The following is a 21,330-nucleotide window of genomic DNA, read 5'->3' on the forward strand; positions in this document are numbered from 1 at the left end:
ACTTATTCTCTAAGATTCAATAAAATAGAAATAATTTTTTTTGTAATTTTTTCAATTTTATTATTAACACAAATATTTATCTATATATTTCTATATATAAAAATGATGGTATGAATAGTTGTATGTAATTTTTTGTGATGACATCTTAGTTATTAAAATAAAAAACTTATAAAACAAATATTATTTTATAATATTTTAATAGAAAATTATTTTAAAATTAAGCACAAAACCATTTTAATTATACTTTAGCCGAACATATTTAAATTTTAAATTTTACTTCTAAAAAAAATCACAATCATATCAAAGGTGACTCTAAATTTTTTTTCTTCATAATTTAATGTGAGTTTCCATGTAATTTTTAATAATGATATCCTAAGTAAGATTATTTTTGATGAATTGTTTTAATTTATAAAGAAATAATAATTGATCATTTTGGTAAATAATAAAAACTACGTGGTAATAATAATAACAAGAAAAGATATATTTTTAATTTTATCTTGATTAAAATAAAAAATGATTTTTTTTTATTTTTCTAGATTAAAAATATATTAAATTAAAAAATGAAAATAAAAAATGAAAATTTTGATATTTTTAGATTAAAAATATATTATATTCGAAAATTGAAATAAAAAAAGCAAATTTTATTTATAAATATATTTAAAATTAAATAAAATTTTAAAAATACAAATTCGATTGTAATTGAAGTTAAAACATAAAAAAGTAGGAAAAATTTAAAAGTGGGGAAAGTCTTAATAGTTGTATGTAATTTTTTGTGATGACATCTTAGTTATTAAAATAAAAAACTTATAAAACAAATATTATTTTATAATATTTTAATAGAAAATTATTTTAAAATTAAGCACAAAACCATTTTAATTATACTTTAGCCGAACATATTTAAATTTTAAATTTTACTTCTAAAAAAATCACAATCATATCAAAGGTGACTCTAAATTTTTTTTTCTTCATAATTTAATGTGAGTTTCTATTAGAAGTAATTCATATTTATTAGTTGTACTATTTTCTTATCCCCTAAGTTTGTTAGAGGGTATTTTAGTATTTTATCCTATTCTAGTAACCCTAGTTTTAGCTTATAAATAGGGTGACAATCATTGTAACTTTTATCATGTTTTGTAGCCGTCATTCTCTTAATAGAATATTTCGTTCATCATTCATTCTACCTTTGCACCAACAATTGGTATCTAGAGCTCCGGTTCGGATTCATTGGGAAACACGGGAAACACGAGTGAATGTGAGGTCTTGTGTGTTTGATTTTGATTCTTAGATTCGTGTTGAATCTTGAACAAAATCTTATCAGAATTTTAATTCTGTGGGTTGGGAAACACTATGAGAAATCTGAGTGTACTGTGCAAGGTATAAAGATGAACGGAAACGGCAACATGAACACCAAACTTCCAGTATTTGACGGTAAAAACTGGAATCGTTGGATGATCCAAATGCGTGTACTGTTCGGTGCTCAAGATGTTCTAGATCTTGTCACTGATGGTTATGTTCCGGTAGCAGCAGATGCGACGGATGAACAGAAAAACGCGCATAAGGAAGTAAGGAAGAAGGATCAGAAAGCATTGTTCTTCACTCATCAATGTGTTGATGTAAATGTGTTTGAGAAGATTGCAGATTCAACGACAACAAAGGCTGCGTGGGACACACTGGTTAGATGTTATGGTGGTGACGCATCAGTGAAGAAGGTGAAGCTTCAGTCCTTGAGAAAGCAATATGAGAATCTCAACATGAAGAATAATGAGAAAGTTTCTGAATACATCTCCAGAGTGATTCTGATCACTAATGAGATGAAAGCGTGTGGAGAAACTCTTTCTGAAGAAACAATCATGGAGAAGGTATTGAGATCCCTCACCTTTCAATTTGATTACATTGTGGTAGCAATAGAACATTCCAAAGATCTGAGCACCATGAGAATTGAAGAGCTGCAGAGCAGTCTAGAAGCGCAAGAGTTGCATTTGACTGAGAGAACTTCTGAAAGGGAAGTAGAGTAGCAGGCTCTGAAAGCAACTTCTGATAGGAGGTATCAGAAGCAGTCAGAAGCTAGGAGAAGATCTGATGGTGGTCAGAAGTCAGAAAGCTCAACCTCTGATAGACAAAAGAATGCTCAGAAGGGAAAAGAGAAGTATGACAAGAAGAAGATCCAATGTTACTATTGTAAGAAGTTTGGTCACTTTGCTAGAGACTGTTGGTCAAACAAGGAGAGAAAATCAGAAGAAGAAAATATAGCCAGAAGTTCTGATGACGAATCTGTGCTATTGATGGCCTCTGAATCTGATGATATGGATCTGATAGACTGGTGGTATATGGACACTGGTTGTTCAAATCATCTTACTGGAAACAAGAAATGGTTGGTTGACTTTGACTCTGAAAAGAGGACAAAGATCAGATGTGCTGATGACAAATATCTTAATGCAGAAGGTATGGGAAATGTCAGAGTGATTCTGAACAATGGGAAAACAGCATTGATTCAGAACGTGTGGTATGTACCTGGCATCAGAAGCAATCTGATGAGTGTGGGACAATTAATTGAGAAAGGTTTTTCAGTTACCATGAAGGACAATCTTCTGAAGGTGTATGATTGCAATCAGAAGTTGATTATGGAGTCAGAACAGGGAAGGAATAGAACATTCAAGGTGAATGTCAGAACTACAGACTCAGAATGTCTTAGTGCAACAAGTGCTGAGAAGGAGAGTGAGTTGTGGCACAGAAGATTTGATCATTTGAATTTCAGAAGCTTAAAACATCTGAATTCAAAGAAGTTGGTACATGGAATTCCTGCAATTAAGAAGCCTGAAAAGTCATGCAAAGTTTGCATGGAAGGAAAACAACCACGATTGCCATTTGCGTCAGAAACTGCTCCAAGAGCAAAACATGCCTTGGGAGTTGTACATTTTGATGTGTGTGGTCCATTTCCAGTAGCATCGATTGGAGGGAATAAATACTTTGTGTTATTTGTTGATGAATTCACAAGAATGACATGGGTATCCCTTATTAAGTTTAAACACGAGGTGTTTGATGAATTCAAGTTCAAAATGAAGGCTGAGAATCAGAGTGGTCGGAAGTTGAAGATTCTTAGAATTGACGGTGGAGGTGAGTATAACTCCAAAGAGTTCCAGAAGTTCTGTGAGGAGAATGGAATTGAGCATGAGGTTACTGCTCCTTATACCCCTCAACACAATGGTCTTGCTGAAAGAAGAAACCGCACTTTGCTTGATATGGTGAGAAGCATGCTAAAGGAGAAGAAACTTCCTCAGAAGCTCTGGGGAGAAGTTGTTGCCACTGCAACGTATGTACTCAACCGATGTCCTACGAAGAACTTGAAGTAAATAGTTCCAATACAGAAGTGGGCTGGAGATAAGCAAAGTGTTAGTCATCTGAAGGTGTTTGGTTCTGTTTACTATAAACATGTTCCAGAAGCCAGAAGATAGAAGCTGGATGATAGAAGCAAAGTGATGATTCTGATAAGGTACCACAGTACAGGTGCATACAAGCTCTATTGTCTAGAAACCAACAAAATTGAATTCAGTAGAGATGTGATTGTGAAGGAATCAGAATTTTGGAATTGGGATAAGTCTCAATCTGATTCTGATGTTAGAACTTCTGAAGAAAGGTCAGAGTTAAGAATTTCTGAAGTTGGAGTAAACTCTGACGTTGGTTCTGATTCTGATAGTGATTCTGACTCTGGAGAAGACTCAGAAGATGAAGGTGACTTTGATAACCCAGACTCTGATGGTAATCTAGATTCTGGTGGCAATTCAGACTCTGGAAATATGCCAGCCCCTGAAGATGGTCAAAGCTCTGGAGGAAGTCAACCATCTGAAGCTAGAAACTCTGAAGCTCAAGACTCTGAACAAGTTCAGAGACCACAAAGAATCAGAAACATCCCCAGAAGATATACAGAATTTGACATGCTGCAAGACACTGAAGTAGACTCTGAAGGAGAAGTTATTCAGTGTGCCATGTTAGTAGACTCTGAACCCATAAGTACAGAAGAGGCTCTTAAGCAGAAGCTCTGGCTGAAGGCCATGAAAGAAGAACTTGATGCTATAGAGAGAAACAAAACTTGGAAGCTGACAGAACTTCCAAAAGACAAGAAAGCCATCAGCGTCAGATGGGTTTTCAAGTAGAAGTTAAAGCCAGATGGTTCAATTGGCAAACATAAAGCAAGGTTGGTAGCCAGAGGATTTCTACAGAAACCTGGGCTGGATTACTCTGAAGTGTTTGCACCTGTAGCAAGACATGAAACAATCAGAATGGTGATTGCAATAGCTGCTAATAGGAATTGGCCTCTGATGCATTTATATGTAAAATCTGCATTTCTGAACGGTCCATTAGAAGAAGAAGTTTACGTGTCACAACCTCCTGGATTTGTGAAAAAGAATCAGGAAGGGATGGTGTACAGATTATACAAAGCTCTATATGGATTGAAACAAGCACCCAGAGCTTGGAATCAAAAGATTGATTCATTTTTCAAGAAGCAAGGCTTTCAGAAATGTGAGATGGAGTATGGTGTCTATGTTCAGCATACTTCTGAAGGAAATATGACTTTGGTATGTTTATATGTTGATGATATACTGCTGATTGGAAGTTCTGAACAGGAGATAGCCAAGTTCAAGAAAGTTCTGATGAATGAATTCGAAATGACTGATCTAGGCAAAATGACATACTTTCTAGGGATGGAATTCATATACTCTGAGAAAGGTATTATTTTGCATCAGCTCAAGTATGAATTAGAAATTCTGAAGAGATTTAATCTGAAGAATTGTAAGATTGTTGTCACACCTTCTGATACAAATCAGAAACTGGATTCTGACTCTGATGGAAAGGATGTGGACGCTACAACCTTCAAACAGTTGGTTGGCTCTCTGAGGTATTTGTGCAATACCAGACCTGATATTTGCTATTCAGTTGGGATGGTTAGTAGGTTCATGAGTAAACCTAAGTGGTCCCATTACCAAGCTGCTATCAGGATTCTGAGGTATATCAAGGGAACTCTGAAGTATGGAGTATTATTTCCTTCTGGAAGAAAGGATGAGTCAGAACTTCTGAGTTATTCAGATTCTGATTGGTGTGGAGACAGAGTTGACAGAAGAAGTACGTCTGGGTACTTATTCAAATTTCTGGGAGGTCCCATTTCTTGGTGTTCCAAGAAGCAACCTGTTGTGGCGTTGTCAACTTGTGAAGCTGAATACATTGCAGGTGCTGTTACTGCATGCCAAGTTGTGTGGATTCTGAATCTATTGCAGGATCTGAAGATTAAAGTAAACAAACCTCTGAAGCTGATGATTGACAACAAGTCTGCAATCAATCTTGCCAGAAACCCAGTGTTGCATGGGAGAAGCAAGCACATTGAGACCAAGTATCATTTTCTGAGACATCAAGTTCAGAGGGGAGTGTTAGAAGTTGTACACTGCAGCACTCAGAAACAGTTGACAGATGTTATGACGAAAGCTATCAAGACTGATCAATTTCTCAGATTAAGGGATGGAATTGGTGTTACAAGTTTTGATGGAATATGAATTAAGGGATGGTATTAGAAGTAATTCATATTTATTAGTTGTACTATTTTCTTAGCCCCTAAGTTTGTTAGAGGGTATTTTAGTATTTTTTCCTATTCTAGTAACCCTAGTTTTAGCTTATAAATAGGGTGGCAATCATTGTAACTTTTATCATGTTTTGTAGTCGTCATTCTCTTAATAGAATATTTCGTTCATCATTCATTCTACCTTTGCACCAACAGTTTCCATGTAATTTTTAATAATGATATCCTAAGTAAGATTATTTTTGATGAATTGTTTTAATTTATAAAGAAATAATAATTGATCATTTTGGTAAATAATAAAAACTATGTGGTAATAATAATAACAAGAAAAGATATATTTTTAATTTTATCTTGATTAAAATAAAAAATGAAAAATTTTGATTTTTCTAAATTAAAAATATATTAAATTAAAAAATGAAAAATTTGATATTTTTAGATTAAAAATATATTATATTCGAAAATTGAAATAAAAAAAGCAAATTTTATTTTTAAATATATTTAAAATTAAATAAAATTTTAAAAATACAAATTCGATTGTAATTGAAGTTAAAACATAAAAAAGTAGGAAACATTTAAAAGTGGGGAAAGTCTTAATAGTTGTATGTAATTTTTTGTGATGACATCTTAGTTATTAAAATAAAAAACTTATAAAACAAATATTATTTTATAATATTTTAATAGAAAATTATTTTAAAATTAAGCATAAAACCATTTTAATTATACTTTAGCCGAACATATTTAAATTTTAAATTTTACTTCTAAAAAAATCACAATCATATCAAAGGTGACTCTAAATTTTTTTTCTTCATAATTTAATGTGAGTTTCCATGTAATTTTTAATAATGATATCCTAAGTAAGATTATTTTTGATGAATTGTTTTAATTTATAAAGAAATAATAATTGATCATTTTGGTAAATAATAAAAACTATGTGGTAATAATAATAACAAGAAAAGATATATTTTTAATTTTATCTTGATTAAAATAAAAAATGCAATTTTTTGATTTTTCTAGATTAAAAAATGAAAATAAAAAATGAAAATTTTGATATTTTTAGATTAAAAATATATTATATTCGAAAATTGAAATAAAAAAAGCAAATTTTATTTAAAAATATATTTAAAATTAAATAAAATTTTAAAAATACAAATTCAATTGTAATTGAAGTTAAAACATAAAAAAGTAGGAAAAATTTAAAAGTGGGGAAAGTCTTGAGAGCAAAGGTCCCAGTGCAAAAGACCTAATTAATAAGTTGAGAGTATGGTTCAAGATAATCCTGGGATGCATTCACCATAGACCCAGTACAAACTCTTCTTACTACATCAACTCCAATCAGAAGTATATGCCATTTTTTCTGGAAAAAGGGTTCAAGTTGGGGCTTCCAGCAATCTTGTTCAAGTTTCTCAGGGATTCAATAAAAGAAACTAGAACTTGAAGTACGTCCAAGAAGGGGAAGTTCGTCTCCAATGGGAGATTGGTTTCAGAAATTATGGTGGAGAATGGTCTGGTCGATGATCTTCTGGTAAGTGGACTAACTTATGAGCCAGTAAAGGATGCTGGAAATTTCTTTTGGGGGGAAGAATCTCAAAAGCATGGGTATTATCTCCAAGGTCGTCAAGCTAGATTACCTTCCTTCCAAGGAAGATATCTGTGGAATGAGGATTTTGGTTGACAATTTCCCAATCTTCACCAAGATTGATCCTCCTGAAGTTTTGGAATATTACCTTGAGAGTTGTAATAAAGACGGAATAGATCCAATGGTTGACCCATCCAACCTGCCAGAAACTTATCCAGATAAGCATGGGAAGAGGAAGAAATAATCTCGTGGAGAAGAATCTTCTAGACCGCAGAAGAAGAAGAAAAAGGTTCCTGCAATTCTGGATGAAGATGAGGTGCCCTTCAGTGAGCACCAGAAAGCAATGATTCTTAAGGATACTTCTAGTGTTGTCCAATAGTCTTCTAAGGCCTCTAATGCACCCAATCTTGGTACGCTTTCTACGGCCATAAATCTTTTTGTTTCTGATTCTCGTGTTTCTAAAAGTATCTTACCAACACAACCATATCCATCTCCATCTCAGAACATCATTTCTATTCCAATTCCATAACCTCCTCCCACAAATATAATCTTTATAGAACCTATTACAGAAACTCCTAAAGTTTCTAAAACTCAGTTACAACAACAAACACCACCTCCTTCACAGTTACTTTCATCACCCATCCCACGACCATCACTTGATATTTCTGCTCCCCAACAAACTAATCTAAATAAGCCACCTAGAACATCTCATGCAAGAGATTCTGGTAACCAAGAGTCTGAGGGCACTCCTAGAGGCTTGTTCAACTTTGAACTAGAACACATTGTGTCTGACACTGATGTTGAACAAAATTCAGGACTCCCTTCTCTTGATATTCCCAAAATCTATGGCCCTGTCCTCAACCAAAACAGAGCTGATTTTTCTATCAGATATCCCAACCAACCCAAGCCTAAAGAACCTAACATTGGTAAGATCCTGAGGAAATTTGAATCAGATTCTAAAAAGTGTCTCACTCTGCTATGTGGACTAGCTTTCTATCATCTAATCCAGCAGAAAGTGATTCGTTCTGGGGAGCCTATCGGAGATGGGTTAATTCTAAGATTTCGAAGCTAAAGAGCTTTAGACACAAAGTTTCTAAACAAAATTTACATTCATGGATTGCACCTATAATGGGAGCCATACAGTTACAACATGCTCCATTATGTCTTCCAGCTCCATAAATAGTGGAAGAAGTTAAGGAGACTGAGGAATATTCTGAACACCAAGATGTTCTCATGGAAGACACTCCTGATAAGCAGGACAAAGGAAAACAAGTTGCTTCTGAAGTTTAAGAGCCAGAATAACAAATTGTTGTTTCTGAGAATCAGACTGCTGCTGGAACTTCTTCTGGGGCAATTCCTGAAGTGATCATGAAAACTCTCGCCGATAAGAAAGAAGAAATTACTTTGGTCAGAAAGTGTCTAGATAGGCAAGATATTTTGTTTGAGATGATTCTTTCTAGACTTCCTCCGCTACAGAACCCAAACCCTTAGTTTTCAAAATTTTATGCATTTTTGTATTTTTATTTTGTCTAAGTGGTTTTGTTTTTGTACTGTGATGCCTTCTGACATTTTTTATTTGAATAAAATTTCGTTGTTTCCTTACTTTATTTTGTCTATGTCTTTTTTATCGATGACAAAGGGGGAGAAACGTAATTGGGGGGAAACATAATTGATTTTGATTTACTTATGTTCGTGAATCAGAACCCAAACATTTTTAATGTTTCTACTAACAATTACTTCATAGAATATCTTGTTAGTTGTTTTTCAGGAAAAGTCAAGAACAAAAGAAACTCTTGAAGTTTTTTAGATCAGAACTTAAGTTACCAGTTTCTAAAGAAATGGTTTACTATCTGAGTATGAAGTCTTAACTTCATAATTTGAGAAAGACTTTCAACAAGAAAGAACCAGACTCTAAAGCTCTTTCAAAGAAAACCAGGTTCGGAATCTCTTTAAGAAGAACTTGTAATCAGACTCTGAAGCTCTTTCAAAGAGAACCCGTCTCTGAAGCTTCTTCAAAAGAGTTCAACCAAACTTCTGAAGTGAAGTTCATCAGACTGTTGACTTTAACAACCAGTGTTTTGGATAAGTTCAAGCAACTTCTAAAGACAAAACATGTTCTGATAGAAGATCATTCTGGTTCTTCAAAAATGTTAATCAGGAAAGTGTTCTTTCATTCTAATTTTATCTTTTTAGGATTGTACATCTCAGGGGGAGCTTTGTGCTTCTATAAGCTGTATCTTTCTATGATTACCCTATACAAAACTGTTCATCAAAATACATGGTTTTGTCATCATCAAAAAATGGGCGATTGTTAGAACAAGATTTGGTTTTGCATCTATACCTTGAGTTTTGATGATAACAATGTTGTATTTGTGTTAGAATAATTTAGGTACCCTGACAGTTTGTTATTGTGTAGCTTTAACAGTCAACTTTGATTCTGAGTTTATGACATGCAACGTCATCAATTTTTGAACATTTTGTTTCGAATTCCACTTTTGCGCTAATCATAAGAAGTTCTTAAAGATACCAGGTTGCTGCTGCAATGTTCTTTCTACTTCTGTACTGATTCATTCTTAAGAAGCTCTAGAAAGACGTTATGTTGTTGTAATGTTCTTTCCACTTCTGCTTCTAGATGTGACTCTGATTGTCAAGTTTCTGAAGAATGGCAAGCTTATGAAGTTTCATTACTTAGCTAAAGTTTCTTAAGATCTCAAGCCAGACACTGACGTGGTCAAGGTTCTAACTGAAGAGTCTGAAGATTATGATATCAGCTTTGTGTTTCTTCTTTTCATGCTTCATCAACTGTTTCTCAGAAGCCAATGAATTTTAATATAAGACCAAATGGATACATGATCAAATAGTACATGGTACAAATCAAATATCCCTTCCATTCCTGAATTCGTGGGTGAAGGACACTACTATACATCACATTTATCACTGGAATTATGGGTGAAGGATTGTATGATGTATCACTCCTGTCACCAATCCAATAGTGAATAACCACTCTTTTGGTATCCCAATTTTGCCCCCCAATGGTCTCTTTCTTATGCTATATAAGTGGGACTTTGAGACTTGAAGAAAATAAGCAAGTTCACTACAATATTTGAAAAGTTTGTTTCTATGTGAAAAGTTATCAACTTTGTACACTGTTTTTCTTTAAGTACTTTGCATTTCATTTATGTAAAATCTGTTTGTGTAGAAGCATCTTGTAACACAAAAAGCTTATTCAAACTGTTTGTTTGTATTTTCTTAAGGAGACTAGTTTTTAGTTGGATCCTTGAGAAGACAAAGAAAGTTGTTCTTTGTGATTTTATTTAAGGAGACTAGGTTATAGTCGGGTCTTGAGAAGACAAAGAAAGTTGTTCTTTGTGTTTGTTCTGTAATCTGTTTGGTTATAGTGGATTAAGTATTTGGGTATAAGGCAAAATCACATTGGCGGATGGACTGGAGTAACTTTGATTTCAAGCTAACTAGGCTAAAAATACTTGTGTCTTTATCTCTTTGTTCTTAGTACTGTGTGGTGTTTTTGAGTTGGTAAAAAAAATTGTTTTTAGAACCCAATTCAAACCCCAATTTCTTGTGTTTTTCACACCTTATATATATATATATATATATATATATATATATATATATATATATATATATATATATATATATATATATATATATATATATATATATATATATATGTGTGTGTGTGTGTGTGTGTGTGTGTGTGTGTGTGTGTGTGTGATATACAAGTAAAAAAATACAAGTGTGTAATATATAAAAAATAAAATTTAAAAAGTATTTAATCACGATTATTTATATCAATGATTGTTATATATAACCATATATTATCTAGGTTTTGAACTCATGACCATTTGCATTATATCATAATGGTTGTATACTTTGCCCGTTGTGATATATATCGCTCTACCTAATTTATCACAACGGTCCTACATCTGTGATGGAAAGTGTCATATATACAATCACACCCTACCTAACAATGGTTGGTCGGACGTGGTTGTATCCTTTTTCCAACCGTTATGATAAGTGTTTTTCGTAGTAGTGCTTAAATGACTGACTTGTTGGAAAAAAAAACTTAAAGGACTAACCGTTTACAATAAAATAACTTAAAGGACCCTTGGTGTAATTTTGGTTAACTTATTTTACAAGTAATCAATAGAAAAACTCTCAAATTATCAATGAAAAGTGATAAAACTTTTTTTTGGACATTTTAACTGCACAATAACCAAAAATGGGCTAATAAGACTAAAATCCACCATATAACACATATGCGTGCTAATCCACTTTCCTACAAGCAAAGCTTACTAATCCAAGATCATAGGCGTGCTTAGCAAGCATATGTGGTCAAGAAGACTTCATGGCTAAGTAACTTCAAGGTTGAGTAATCATCCTTGTTAAGCTTAAAGAACAAGTATGCTTAGTGAGCAAAGACGACTCTTGACTTCAAGGCTAAGTTACTTCAAGGTTCTTGACTTCAAGGCTAAGTTACTAAAAAAATGTCAAGATGTGATATTATTTCCCTACCTTCCTTTTTATTGGGGCCAATTTATAAAATTGGAACAAGGTCTCCAAATTGTCGGGGACGATCCTGGATTCATCATCAGCCAAAGATACATAACCCAAAAAGACGATCCCTGAGTAGTACGTGACGATTCTCCAGGTGAGGATCTTGAGAGTCTAGCTTTCTCCCTGCCCACTAAAGCATGTTGGGTCATTTGACCATGCACGTATCACTGTTGTTCGTCATCCATTTTTTCTATAGAATTAAAAAATTAATGTATCAACAAATAAAGTTTAAAAAAATGAATGAACAATTAAAAAATCCGGATTTTGTAAACCATACCAAGGACCCTAATTTTGAAATTTGGGAGACGAACCATAGAAGAATTCACTCATGAACGTACCCTAACCTCAAATGACTCAAATTCACACCAAATCTTATTAAGAATAAGCAAACAATGCCTTTCTATTGAATATCCTAATGTAGCATAACTTTAACCTATTAATGAGTTGCATACATCTCAAATAAAAAAAAGGACATGAGAAATTTACCAAATGTGAGAAATGTTTGTGCTTAGCTTGAATGGAGATAAGTAGAAGTTAATGAGATCCTAGGTTGATGTAGAGATATTTTTACTTGCTCCTTGAGAGAAATATTGGAACAATGTGAGATATGTTCAACTTCTGCAACACTTGGTTGGTTTTGGTTTGTTTCAAATGTAAGAGAAGGAAGAGGAAAAGACAGGACACAAGTACTTAGATGAAAGTGTCCAAATTTTAAAATCTGTAAGTTTAATACGGAGTTTGAAATTCAGACATTTCTTTTACTTTGATTTGATTGTGGTTCTAAGACTGGATTGTTGTGGTGTGTTGGGGTGTCCTTGGATTTCAAAATTCGTAAAAAATTTACTGGTATTTGACATATTTTTTGGTGCAGCAGGATTCCAAATTCGAATTTTAAGAGTATTTTAGAAATTTCGTTGATGTGTGAATACATTAAGGGGTGTATTAAACAATTTCCCCTTTTTATGATACATAATTGGGCTTCCAAGCATGTGCCGATTTGTTCATTCCCTATACAATTCAAGCCCAAAACATATATCTTTTCTTATCATAGTTAATTCTTAATTTATTAATTATACTGCATCTGATATTTTTTCTTAATTTTAATTTAGTAAGTGTCACATATATTAAATATAGACATGTCTCTCAATTGAGATTTAAATTTTAATTTAGCATGTTTGTGTCATAGACTGGCCGAAAGCCCACAGTTGATATCTCTCCTATTTTCTTAAAAAAATAAAGATCATTTTTTCTCTACAAGATCAAATCATATTTTTTTCACAAGATCAAATCTTTAAGAATATTTATATGGAAATAATGCTGTTTTTGTTCTATACTTATAAATGATCTTTCGAGTCAAATAGAACGGTAAGATATGACAAAACTCTCTCTTAACAAAATTTAAATATATTAAGATGAATTTGGAATCAATACCTCTAATTAAGATAATAAAAAAAATATTACCATCTCTTCTAAATATTTTATAATAAAATAAAATAATTATTTTTTTCTTCATATAATTGATCTTTCCAATCGAATAGAATTATGATAAAACTCTCTAAATATATAGATGAAGCCACTTAAGTGATGATTATTGAAATCGGTGTAAGAACCAATAAATATGAATAATAAAGTCAGCTTAACTTTTATTGAAAAAGACAAGAAATAAAAAGAAAGAAACTAAGCAAAGTATTAAAGCAGTGAAAAAGAAAAATTGAAAGAAAAAGGAAGCACTTATTTGTCATACTTAGGTGCAAATTAGATACTAGTCTACGGGTAGAATTGAAGCAAGTAATCAACCTTGAATCAAGCTGTTTCTTACTTCAACCAACTGTCACCATCCTATAACAAAGTCCTATAAGGAGAACAATTAGACAATTTTCATTTATTATCTCAAAGAATACAAAAGATAAGAGCATGATATTTTGATAGATATGTAAATAATACTTCTGTTTTTTATGTCTCACTTGAAAGTTTTATTATTTGTTTGAGTTAATATAAGATGAAGTTTTAAAATGATATTTTTGATAGATATGAATAATAGTTTTACTTTTTATGCTTGATTTAAATTTTTTATTATTTATTTGAATTAATACAAAATGAAGTGATTTTGATTAACTTTTACTTTAAGTTGGAAGTTTTGATGTTGGTTTTTCCGAAGGAGATCTATCTTTTTTTCCTATTAAGGTCAAGAATCAATTTCTGAAAAAATGAGTGGTTCAAGTTAGTTCCTTTGCATCAGGTTCATTCTCATTTATTTGATGTTTCGGTAGCTCCTTTAAGATCAAAAGGGAACTCCCTGGGAGATTGGTTCGAAGGAGCTTAGTCGTTTAATCTCAATGTTAATTTTGATTCTTTGCTAAGTCTGACTATATGAAAATCTCTCGCATTTATTAGATGTTGCGATCTCAACTTATTCAAGACTACATTACCATTTCTTCTCCTTGTCTTTCATTTCTACCACTCTTGCTATTGAGTTAAGAGTTAATCGGAGAACGAAGCTTCTAATGTCCATTTTTTTGTTTGGAGATTGTCCTTAATAGATTGTCAGTTTGATTTGGGCTAAAAAGTTGTGGAGTTGTCAATGATTCTCATTATACATGAAGAAAGTGCGGATCACCTTTTTATTTTTTGATGTTTAGTTATGGAAGCAGGTGTTGAATTAAATAAAATTGATTAGATAAAATTGATGGAGCTTTGATTTCTTCTTATTATGTATTGAATATTTTTTCAACTTTGAAATTTACTTTGGAGATAGAATAAAAAAAGATTTTAAATATTGTTTTAGCGCTTGGCAGTTTGGAGTTTGACAATAGTTAGAAAGAGGGAATTTGTTAATTAAAAAGTATTATCTTATTCAATTAAGATTCATTCTTGAAATTGATTTGAGGTTGAATGAATTAGGTCTAGTCCTGCTAACTTAATTGATTGACTTGATATCCCTTTAATGTGTATTAATTTTGTAATGGTAGACTAATATTTTTTTGTGGTTTTTTAATTATTTTTTTTTGGGTATTGTGTTGGGTTCTTTATATTCTCTTAATTCCTAAGGAATAATTTATTTGAAATAAAAGAGTGTCACAAAATGAATGACTCATTTTAATTTTTAATATATTTTTTTTATAAATTTTATTCTTTAATTAATATTATTTTTATTATTCTCAATACATGATAAGAGTAATTTAGTAAAATTGTCATTTTCTCTTTCATTAATCTTTTTTTTAATCGGTGTAAAATGATAAACTAAATCGCTCATTGTAAGACAGAAAGAGTAATTATTATTTTCGTTGTGTTTTTTTAGTTCTCGCAATAATGAATTTCTAATAATAAATTATTTAATATTTGTATTAATGTTAAAATTTATATAAGAAAGAGTTGGCTTAATTAATTTAAATTAAATGGATATAAATTGTTGATATATATAGCTCAATTACTGACATTAATATTTCTTTTTAAGTTTCATATTATAATAAAAAAGAATTTATTTATTCTTTGTTTTTGATTAAAAAACCTATTGAATTCTTTCAAATTTTAAGAATATATAAAATACATAAATTGTAATCAATTTCATAAAAAAAGTTTGAAAAATCAATATATTCTGACAAAATCTTTAGGAAGAATAATCAAAAAAAATTTAAATTATTTTGATATTTTTAGGAAAAATAACTCTATCATTGAAATATTTAATATTTGTATTAATTTTAAATTTTATTTAGGAGAGAGTTAGTTCATCTAGTTTGAGACAGATAAATATAAGTTGTTAGTTTATAAGTCAATCACTGATCGCCAACATTTCTTTATAATTGTCATATTATAATAAAAAATCAATTGGTTTATTCTTTGTTTTTGGTAAAAAAAAATATAGGAAAAAGTCATAAATATTTTGTTAGCTAAGACAGTATTCTTAAGAAATTGGTTAAGTTGATGTTAATTCTTGGTAGTAGTCATAGTGGTTAGTTAGCTGAGCTGCTCATTTCCACACTCAACTACCCCTTCATTACTTCTATTTTTGCCTCTTAATCAATAACTATCTACAAATTCAGATCCGAATCATTTCTATGCCAGACATTGAAAAAATAAAATGTTAAAAAAAATATAATATATGTGACCATAAAAAAAATTCAATTGGTATGAATGAGTTAAACAATGATAAGTTTGATGCAAATTAAAATGTAATAAAAAACATTCAAAGAACAAAAACCTAGTGAAGTAAAAAAGGCACAACCAAGCTACAGAGAGAACGAAGACAACAATGTCATCACCGACAACCTTTTTCTTTGTCAACAACCACCTGACACTTGGCGTGTTCTTCTCTTCATAGCGTGTGCACATTATACCTAAACATGTTACTTACAGCTCCATAGCTCTTCTCTTCACTCTTCTTCTTCTTCTTCTTCTTCTTCTTACTCTTCTACCAAGCACGTGACACACAAAACACAGACACATGTGTAACATATAAACTAAAGCAAGTTTATATTGTATTGCCATTTTGTTCTATAAAATCAAAAGTTCCTTCCTTTCCTTCTGGGTTTCCTTTTTTCTCTTCATTCATTCTGCCAAAAAGTTACCATGAGAGCCACCAAAATTGTGCTGCTTCTGCTTTTGTTCTTTCCAGCTATGTTTTGCACCAATGTGGACTATGATCATAGAGCATTGGTCATAGATGGCAAGCGCAGGGTCTTGATCTCTGGTTCTATTCATTACCCCCGCAGTACTCCACAGGTTTTCTCTCTCTCATTCTGTTTGTGTTTTTTTTTATTATCATCTTAAACTGTGTTGAATTTGTTCTTGTTATAGATGTGGCCAGACCTTATTCAGAAATCCAAAGAGGGAGGACTTGATGTCATTGAAACCTATGTTTTCTGGAACTTACATGAACCTCTTCAAGGCCAGGTTCTGTTTACTTATTTTTCTCTCATATTCATCTTGCTTTCACTTTGAACCATTGCATTGTATTGCATTGAAATAGAAATGACTTATATGCTGTAAGCACTTAATTAAGTTGTTTATCCCAACAAGACTAGTTTAGCTTTGAATGAAAAACATAGATTAAGCTCAGAAAGACTATTAGCATTCATTGAAATGAAATGGATTTTTTTGCAGTATGATTTTGATGGTAGGAGGGATTTGGTGAAATTTGTGAAGACAGTGGCTGAAGCTGGTTTATATGTGCATCTCCGGATCGGTCCATACGCTTGTGCTGAATGGAACTATGGGTAAACTTAAGTCCTTTCTGTGTATTATATTTTTTTGCTGAGGTGTTCTTGTCTAATTGAGAGGTTTAACTTCTTCACAGTGGTTTCCCTCTTTGGCTTCACTTCATTCCAGGGATTAAGTTCCGAACCGACAACGAGCCATTCAAGGTAACCGAAAATTTGCCCTGCTGCCTCGTGCTATTGTTTATTAAATATGAGTTCATTAGCTGGAAAACTTTGTCTCCAGACAGAAATGCAGCGATTCACCGCTAAGATTGTGGATATCATGAAGCAAGAAAAGCTATTTGCATCACAGGGAGGACCTATAATTTTATCTCAGATTGAAAATGAGTATGGAAATATTGATTCAGCGTATGGTTCTGCTGGTAAATCATACATCAAGTGGGCAGCAAATATGGCGACATCTCTTGATACAGGCGTTCCTTGGGTCATGTGTCAGCAAGGAGATGCTCCTGATCCAATCGTAAGTTTTCTCTTTTAACTTTTCAACATGAAGTGTTTTTCGGTTTTTCGTGTACTAGATTGTTTGTCTTCTACATTCATTTTACTTTAACTGCTCACAGATTAATACATGCAATGGATTTTACTGTGATCAATTCACACCAAACTCTAATACAAAGCCGAAAATGTGGACTGAAAATTGGAGTGGATGGTTAGCGATTTAGCGTCCTTTTTATAGATATAATTTCATGAAATATATTCCTCCGAATGTGATCTGATGGTTAGCGTCTTTTGAATTCTTTGGAACGGTAGGTTTCTTTCATTTGGTGGCGCTGTTCCTTACAGACCCGTGGAAGATCTTGCATTTGCTGTGGCACGCTTTTTCCAACGAGGTGGAACATTTCAAAATTATTATATGGTAATGCAAAACCTCAAATGCTGTTTAAGTTCATATTTATATGATGCACTTGGTGAAAAAATAAATTGGCCATAACCAAGAAATTAGCTGATACTGTATCATTTTTATTGCTTGCTCGAAAACAGTATCATGGAGGGACCAACTTTGGCCGAACATCCGGCGGACCTTTCATTGCTACAAGTTATGACTATGATGCACCGATCGACGAGTATGGTATGCACTCCTTCAACCATCATACTGCATATATTGTCCATGCTATGGCCATTACAAATGTATCACAAATCTATCATGCAGGCATTATTAGGCAGCCAAAGTGGGGTCACCTTAAAGATGTGCATAAGGCCATAAAGCTTTGTGAAGACGCGTTGATAGCTACTGATCCCAAGATTTCGTCTCTTGGTCCAAACCTAGAGGTATAGTTGGTATGTATTGAAAATTTTAGTCTGTTTAAAAATCTTAATCCATATCTTGTAAGTTTCTTTCACCGGAAAATTCCCTGCATTGAGTTAACTTTTTCCGCAATGACTATTTGGTGCACTAACTAGATCATGTCTTAACAGTATTTTACTATTTAAACTGCAGGTGGCAGTTTATAAGACAGGGTCTGTATGTGCTGCCTTCCTCGCAAACGTAGACACGAAATCGGATAAAACTGTAAATTTTAGTGGCAGTTCATATCACTTGCCTGCGTGGTCTGTGAGCATCTTACCTGATTGCAAGAATGTAGTGCTTAATACTGCAAAGGTTTGTCTTCCCTTCATTTGTGTTAAGTTGCTTGCATAATGATGATATTCATAATAAAAACAACATTTTTATGGCAGATTAATTCTGCATCTGCAATTTCAAGCTTCGTAACCGAATCTTCGAAAGAAGACATTGGATCTTTAGAAACTTCTAGTTCAAAATGGAGTTGGACAAGTGAGCCTGTTGGTATTTCGAAGGATGATTCATTGTCAAAAACTGGATTACTCGAGCAAATAAATACGACGGCTGATAAAAGTGACTACTTGTGGTACTCGTTAAGGTAGTTAAGCCTTTAAGTTTGAAAGATATTCCGTCTGACCTATGATTCTGTGCTTCTTGGTAACACTTTTCTTTTATATTTTTTTAAAGCATTGGTCTTGAGGACGATCCTGGTTCTCAAACTGTCCTTAATATTGAATCACTTGGCCATGCCCTTCACGCTTTCGTAAACGGAAAGCTTGCTGGTAAATGTTCTTTGGATTTTATTGTTTCAATTATGCTATTCTTGAATTATTGAAATAGTAACCGTTTATGTTATTATTGGCGAATCCTCAGGGAGTCGAGCAGGAAACAGTAGTAAAGCTAAGCTTAATGCGGACATCCCAATCACACTAGTTTCTGGAAAGAACAAAATTGATCTGCTGAGTTTAACAGTGGGACTTAAGGTTCATCTTTTCTGGTTTACTATAGTATTAAATTCTCCGTTTGCTCGTTAGTTTCCACCGCACATAGAATAACTTGCCTGTCCAACTATTTCTCCCGACTCTCGTTACTATAAAAACTAACATGAAACCATATACACATCAGAATTATGGAGCTTTTTTTGATACTCGGGGAGCGGGGATCACCGGTCCCGTGATATTGAAAGGATTGAAGAATGGCAACAACACTCTTGATCTCTCGTCTCAGAAGTGGACGTATCAGGTCAGTCTTAACTTTTGATTTAGGACTATTCTACTGTTCCTTTGCTAATTTGCAAGATTGTTCTTGTTACTCTTTTTGAATCAAAATCTTCGCGTTTTTTGATACAGATTGGCCTAAAAGGTGAAGAGTTAGGTCTGTCTAGTGGAAGTTCCGAACTGTGGAATTCACAGTCTGCCGTCCCTAAGGATCAACCATTGACTTGGTACAAGGTAACTTCATTTTCATTTATCATTTCCTGAGATATAAGTAAGTGAAATTTAAGTTATACTTATCCTATGCTTTAGACAAACTTTGATGCTCCATCCGGAAGTAATCCGGTTGCAATTGACTTCACGGGGATGGGAAAAGGCGAGGCTTGGGTGAACGGACAAAGCATTGGACGATACTGGCCTACGTACGTCTCTTCAAATGCTGGTTGCACAGACTCGTGCAACTATAGAGGACCTTATACTTCATCCAAATGTCGCACGAATTGCGGAAAACCATCACAAACATTGTAAGTGTTGGATAGAATCTGTGAGAATAATATTAATTCATGATGTCACTGAAACACTAATTCCATTTCACAGATACCATGTACCGCGGTCGTGGTTGAAACCAAACGGCAATATTCTAGTATTGTTCGAGGAAAAAGGCGGTGATCCAACACAGATATCTTTTGCTACAAAACAGCTACAAAGTTTGTGTGCACATGTATCTCAATCTCACCCACCTCAAATAGACTTATGGAACTCAGATAAAGAATCAGAAAGAAAAATAGGGCCTGCGTTATTGCTCGAGTGTCCTGATCATAATCACGTAATCTCTTCCATCAAATTTGCAAGCTATGGAACACCACTAGGTACATGCGGAAGCTTCTACCACGGACGCTGCAGCAGCAATAAGGCACTGTCAATTGTACAGAAGGTGTTTATCCTAGATTCCTCTTCCCTTGCTATTTTGAACCAAGGTTATTGTTCTAACATACTCTCAAATGATGTTTTAACAGGCTTGCATTGGATCAAGAAGTTGTAGTGTTGGAGTATCGACCGATACATTTGGAGACCCTTGTAGAGGATTGACAAAGAGTTTAGCTGTTGAAGCTACTTGTGCATAGACATACATACATTTTGCTCTAAGAGCAAGCATTCTTCACATTGTCTTCAACTTCTGCTCAAATTAGAATTGTATTCTAGGAACATTTCAAAATTTTTTGTCAATTAGAATAGTTTAGTACCACTTGTAATAAAAGAAACAAAAGTGTGGTCCATATGGTGATGCAAGATACGTGATAAAATGGTGTTTTGTTAGTGTTGTTGTTGTAGTGAAAAGGATGGTGATGGTCTCATCATACTTATAGTACAAGTTGCATTCAATGTGAGGAAACTGAACAGTGAAAAGTTGAAAAATTGGATTTATGGAGTATATGGACTAAAGTTTGATTAGTTTGAAAATGATGTATTTGAAATTTTCAATCTTTAATATGTCCAACTTAGATCAAATAATTTGTGAGCTTTTAGACAAACTGAACCTTCCACTATTAATATAAAAGTATAAGAGCAAGTTTTGGAAGTTCAAAAATAAAATAAAATAAAACTTGTAGGACATGGTAGGTTTCAGAAAATGGTTGTTATATGAAACACTATGGATGGGTCTTATTATTAAAAAAAATTATGCATTAACAAATAAATCATTTTATATGATAATATATTGAAGTGATATATTTGTAAAACACGCGCAATAGGTGGTATGGAACCAACCCTCATCAGATGTTCGTCCCAAAATATGTTGTCTAAGCATGATCTCCACTCAATAAGTGACTTGCCTTGATGAGGAATGTGGTCGATAATGTTGTGATATAATTCAATCTCAAGTCAAAGTTAATTAAAAAAAA

General features: G+C 33.0%; 1 protein-coding gene across 1 annotated transcript; it reads left to right on the forward strand.

Annotated features, from left to right (window-relative positions):
* The first annotated feature begins 15,844 nt into the window (after nucleotides 1-15,844).
* Nucleotides 15,845-20,890, forward strand: LOC127087029 (beta-galactosidase 8). Its single transcript, XM_051027865.1, has 18 exons — nucleotides 15,845-16,436; nucleotides 16,512-16,607; nucleotides 16,818-16,930; nucleotides 17,011-17,077; nucleotides 17,157-17,393; nucleotides 17,494-17,582; nucleotides 17,684-17,789; nucleotides 17,915-18,002; nucleotides 18,084-18,202; nucleotides 18,372-18,533; nucleotides 18,611-18,813; nucleotides 18,903-18,997; nucleotides 19,089-19,198; nucleotides 19,341-19,457; nucleotides 19,565-19,666; nucleotides 19,742-19,953; nucleotides 20,027-20,363; nucleotides 20,446-20,890. Exons 1-18 carry the CDS (start codon nucleotides 16,284-16,286, stop codon nucleotides 20,551-20,553), a joined length of 2,514 nt encoding a protein of 837 aa, XP_050883822.1. The 5' UTR covers nucleotides 15,845-16,283; the 3' UTR covers nucleotides 20,554-20,890.
* Nucleotides 20,891-21,330: the final 440 nt, after the last annotated feature.

The sequence above is a fragment of the Lathyrus oleraceus genome, chromosome 5, assembly GCF_024323335.1.
Source record: "Lathyrus oleraceus cultivar Zhongwan6 chromosome 5, CAAS_Psat_ZW6_1.0, whole genome shotgun sequence".
Classification (NCBI taxonomy): domain Eukaryota; kingdom Viridiplantae; phylum Streptophyta; class Magnoliopsida; order Fabales; family Fabaceae; genus Lathyrus; species Lathyrus oleraceus.